At 44.5% G+C, this 5,477-nt stretch overlaps 1 protein-coding gene across 1 annotated transcript in view; it reads right to left on the reverse strand.

Moving 5' to 3' along the window:
• LOC110288965 (cytochrome P450 2B9-like) overlaps positions 1 to 5,184 on the reverse strand; it is a 17,533-nt gene extending 12,349 nt beyond the window's left edge. Inside the window, exons 1-5 of the mRNA XM_029473911.1 lie at positions 5,084 to 5,184; positions 2,790 to 2,862; positions 1,646 to 1,841; positions 1,354 to 1,503; positions 584 to 744 (exon numbers count right to left, since the gene is read on the reverse strand). Of these exons, the coding sequence (XP_029329771.1) occupies positions 584 to 744; positions 1,354 to 1,503; positions 1,646 to 1,841; positions 2,790 to 2,862; positions 5,084 to 5,184 (681 nt within the window). The remainder of the gene's footprint in view (positions 1 to 583; positions 745 to 1,353; positions 1,504 to 1,645; positions 1,842 to 2,789; positions 2,863 to 5,083) is intronic.
• Positions 5,185 to 5,477: the final 293 nt, after the last annotated feature.

Here is a 5,477-nt window from a genome sequence, read left to right on the forward strand (position 1 = left end):
TCTCTCTCTCTCTCACACACACACACATCATATATGTACATTATACACATGTATGCTTTTGAACTTCTGAATCTATCTCTAACCTTTGTCTTTCATTCTCTGTATCTCCCATTTCCATTCCTCTGCTCTCTCTCACATTTTGCTTTACTTAATTGTCTTTGTTTGTTCTAATTCTGGGGTTTTGGTTTATGTGCACAGGGTCTCATGTAAGCAAGACTTGCCAAGGATCACTCTGAATTTCTCATCTCCCTAACTCCATGTGCTGGAATTGCCCATGTCGTATACTACCTTACCCAGGATATAAGGAGGCAGGACTCATGCATGAAAACCAAGTCATCCACTGTCTGACTATACCCACATCACCCACTTTATCATTGCATATGTATGTGTATGGCTCTGTATTTCCACATTCACGTCTCTTCATCTTGCTCACCATCACTCCCTCCCTGCCTCAGGTTGCAGCCTCCTTGTCACTCTATGATGTCTATGCCTTTGTTCCAGCCCTGAAACACTCCCTCTTTCACCAACAAATCAGCTTCTTCTTAACTCTGCCCTGAACGCTTCTCTCTTCCCAAGCACTGACCTGGCAGGAGAATGACCTTAAGAGTGAATAGATCTGATACATCAGCTTCAGCAGATGCATGAACTGTTCATCTGTGTAGTCAAAGCGCTCTCCAAAGACAATAGAGCAGATGATATTGGCTGTGATGCACTGGAAGAAAAAGGTTGGATCCAGGGGAGCTCCTAGAGGATGAGGAGGCAGAATAAGACATGGGGTCAAAGACAAGGAGAAGATTTGGCATAAGCCTCACCTGAAAGGCTGCCCCTTTCACTATTCAAAGAATAGAAACACTTGCTACCATATTGGCACATATCATGGGCCAGCCCCTAAGCTCAGTGATGCATGTTCCATTTTATTTAATTTCCCTTGGTGGTATAAAATAGATGTGATGATATTCATACACACAGGCAGGGAGGCTAACTTCAATAATGGAATTAAACTAATCACAACTGGGATGAGAATTCTGGGACTCAGAGGTAGAGTGTGTGAAGTCTCCATACTGCATCTTCTCCCTGGTCACCATTCTGACTCTGAGCTGAAAGTTAACTCCTAGTGTCAGGAAAAGACAGAGAAAGGTTCAGGGATTGCCTGTGTGTATTCACAAGCCCTGCACAGTCCACTCCCATCTGCCAATCTTCCTCCATCACTTCTCAGACTTCTAGACTCTGGTGTTACAGAAGCCATCAGGACCTGCTGCTGGCTGCCTTTGTACTCCAGATAGAGTAATAGACCCTGGTATTTGGAGGGCTGCCATTGGTCAAACAGAATTGGACCCTTGCTCTGAGACTCACCCTGGTATTTCTTCAGTTCCTCCACCAAACATTGGGCCTCCTCCTTTATCCTCTCCTCCACCCTCCACTTTCCCATCCCAAACTCTTTCATGGTGGCCAGAGAGAATCGCCGAAGGGTCTTCCAGCGTTCCCCATTAGAAAAAAATATACCTAAGAAGGAAGGAGAAGCATAGGTGGGTAGGTTACATTGGAAGTTCAGAGAATCCTCAGTCATTCCCAAAAGCTTGGGCCTCACCTTTCAAGCTCACTTTCCTAGGTCACATCGTCCACTCTACCCTCTCCAATATCTCACCATAGTCCTGCATAACTAGCTGAGCTGCAGCAATGGTCCCCCGGCCAGAAAAAGCCTCAGCGTTGTTCACCAGAGCCTCCCTTATCGTCTGTGTCCCACATAACACAACCATGGGCCTCGGTCCCAAGTGCACTGTGAACACATCTCCATGTTTTTCTTGAAGCTGCCAAGCATAAGTGTAAAAGTTCTTGTTAAACTGTTAAAAAAAAACTTAGTAACAGATTGGTAAATTGCCCCCTCCTACCCTGGCCACACTAACCATCTGAGGACATAAAAATTAAAGAGTTCTTGTATCACTGACTCTGTAATGATTGATAAGATGCCCTAATCAGTGTACCAGTGCTGTAGAGAAGGGGAGCAAGGGCAACACATTCATATAATCCTAGCACTGGGGAAGTAGAGGCCAGAGAACCAATAAACATCCTTGGCAACATTTCCAGTTGGAGGCCAGCCTGGCTACCTAAGGCCCTCTCTCAAAACACATGCACATACCTCTCTCTCTCTCTCTCTCTCTCTCTCTCTCTCTCTCTCTCTCTCTCTCTCTCTCTCTCTCCCTCCATCTGACCAGATATCTCTGGCATCTCATCTAAGAACCATCCTTCCTGTGACCCACCTTCAACCTTATCAATGCCTCTGACAATATATATGAAAAACAAACCTTACCCATTCACTGAGTGCTTGGGAAGGAAATGGATGACCCCTGGGGTCTCCTGACTGTCAATCATATCTGTAGTACAGATCATTGGGAAACTCTATGGCAATACAACCATCTCTGGGCATTTCCAGGGAATTGGTGCCTGGAATATCAAAACCATCCACTGCAGAAAGCCGTTGAATAGAATGGTGCATGTTTGCAAATAACCCACCCTCATCCTCTTGTGACCTTTAGCTCAGTTTAGATTTCCATGCAGCTAAGAAAAATTAGAAACTGTGGAAATAGTCAGCACCTGTGTTGTTTAGGGAATAATTCTATGAAAAAAAAAAACCAACCTCTATACTTGTTTGGATTAGCTGTACTTAAGGTTTCAGATGGGTTCACCCCATCGAATCTTATGCAACAATGAACTAACAATCCATACTTTAGAATAATGATAAGAATGAAACTTGCTGAATAAATGTTAACATGGAAGTCAATTTTGTTTACATCTGCTGCATCTCGGTGATGTTCATACACAGGTACAGTCACTGCACTTGTCAAAATTGTGGGAAGGTAGTGACTACAAAGGTATAAAACAGGAACTGGTCTTCATGTTAACTGATATGCGCCTGGATGATAAGCTTGCATTTATTCTGAAGATTCATGAAGCTGTTCTTTTTAGATGCTGACCCACTGCAACAATGTCTTCTTTCAAAATTATAACTGGAGCTGGAGAGATGTCTCTCTGGCAAGGGGTACTTGTGGCATTGCAGAACTCCTGAACTTAGTCTTTCTCCAAATCACATTGCAAATGAATGCCTGTAATGCCAGCTTAATGGGATTTAAGGTTCTCTTTTGGCTTCTGCAGAAACCAGGTGTGCATTTGTGTACTTATACACAAACACACAATTATGATGAGAGAAGAGGGAGAGATGACAGATAGATGAATGGATAAATACATAGAAGATAGACAGAAAAATTAAAATACTTGACAGAGATGTACATACATACATAAATAAATAGATAAATGACAGATTAATGGATGGATAAATAAATAGATGACAAAAACGGAGAGATAATAGATGATAGAAGGTAGATAGATGATAGATATGTTATTGACACATAGACAGATTAGCAATATGAGAGAGAGAGAGAGAGAGAGAGAGAGAGAGAGAGAGAGAGAGAGAGAGAGAATAGTTGGGGCTAGCAGTTAAGAGTACTTGCTGCACAGTCATGATGACCAGGTTTTGGATCTCAGGACCTATATAACAAGTCATGTGGTTCATATGTGGCTCTGACCCCAGATATAGTATTGGAAGGTAAACATAGAAGATTTCTGAGACTTGCTGACTTCATGACCCAGATTCATGGAGGGACCCTGCTTCCAAGGACTAGGTAGAGTGACATAAAAGAACACATGAGTCCCTCCTCTATCCTCTGTCTCATGAATAGGTGTGTGCACACAATTTGAAATATATTCACAAATATATGCACACATACATATACACATACATACATAATACTCATGAATAAGCATGTTTTAGAAGTTATAGTTAAGGTTACCTTAAAATGGTATACACCTTCCTCTCCAAGCCCCTTGCTGTTTTCCCTACTTCTCTTCTAACATCTGTAAGAACAGTTTACCATGACCCAAGTCAGATTATTCACTGAAACCCATATTACTTATACTGCTTACCTTCCTCAAGCTCTGTGGTATATGCATGTCTAGAAAACTAAGAACAAAGACTACCATGGTCTTCACAGCAGTACCTTGTGGGGAATTGGGCTATGCACAGACAGCCTAGTCTCCATTCTAATTGAGAGGTGAACCCTGGGAACAGGTGGTGATAATTCACCTACATGGGACAGAAGGAGTTCTCTCATATCTCCTGGATTCAAGGCTCCTGTCGAAGTTAACCACACACACAACCTCTACCAGAGAAGCATGGCTAGTAGTCACATAGGCAATGTCCCAAGCTTCTGACCTTCAGGCTAGACTCCTCCCTAGTTACCTAGCAATAGTAAAGATAACAGAATACCATAAGAGGGGCTGCTTGGCCCCACCTCACTGTCTTACTCCTCTTACTCCCCTTACTCTCCTCTCTCCTCTTCTCTCTCTTCTCCTCCTTTCTCACTCTCTTACTTTCTCCTCTCTCTCTGTCTCTCTCTCTCCCTCCCTCCCCCTGTCTCTCTCCTTCTCTTTCTCTCTCTTCCTCTCTCTCTCTCCCTTCTCTCTTTTCCCCTTCCTTTCTACAATAAGCTCTAAAACCATAGACTGTCTCTGTTCATAAAGGCCCACTGCGCTTACTCACACCTGCGTGGGAACCTCTCTCCCTCAACCCTCACTCCCATAACCCTGGAGCACAGGGTGCCACCCTGGGGCCCCTGGATTTGGGGGCTACCCCTTGTCCATCCCCCATGGGGTGTGGTCAGTGGCTTAGATGCCCACCTGAGGCCAAGAGGAAAGCATCCAGCGGCCCTCCCATATCTGTCTACCCAGAGCACAGGAGCTCTGGCTGGTCTTGGGCAAATTCCCTCCCCCTCTTTCCCCACACCCCTCTGCCCTCTCTCTCATAACCGAAGGGCAACAGAATTTTGCCTGTGGCCCCTAGTCAGAGGCTGTCCCTTGTCCATCCCCTGTTGAGTGGGGTCAGTGGCTTAGAAGCCCACCTGGGGCCAAGTAGAAAGCACCTGGCAGTACTCCCACGTCTGCTTGCCCAAAGCATAGGAGGAACTCTGCCTGGAAGTGAGCTATCTTCCCTTTCTGCTCTTTCCCAAGCACCGTTTAGTTGCCACAGTACCTGACTTGACTTGAGCCAATCAATTTTCCTGCTGCTCCATTCCTCACTTGTTCCTCATTTGTACAAGCCCCATATTTCTCACAGATCCTGTTCTTCTTCATGGCTGTCAGCAACCTGGAAACTTAGCATCCTGAAAATTCTGTCTGGACCAACTGCCCTTTTTTTCTTGCCTGGTCTATGTACTGTGCCTTCAACATGGTGTCCTCCATGGGTTCACATGCTAGAAGCTTGGTCTGCAAATGGTTGTATTGCGAGGTGGTCCAGCTCTCAAGTACTAGAGCCTAATGAGAGGAATTGGTTCCCCAATGCAGATCCACAGAATAGATTTATATAGGTCAAGAGGAGAAGCCTGGATTAGTGAGATACTTTATTATAAATGAAAGTCATCCAACAT

Source organism: Mus caroli, unplaced genomic scaffold (genome assembly GCF_900094665.2).
Source record: "Mus caroli unplaced genomic scaffold, CAROLI_EIJ_v1.1 scaffold_14556_1, whole genome shotgun sequence".
NCBI lineage: Eukaryota > Metazoa > Chordata > Mammalia > Rodentia > Muridae > Mus > Mus caroli.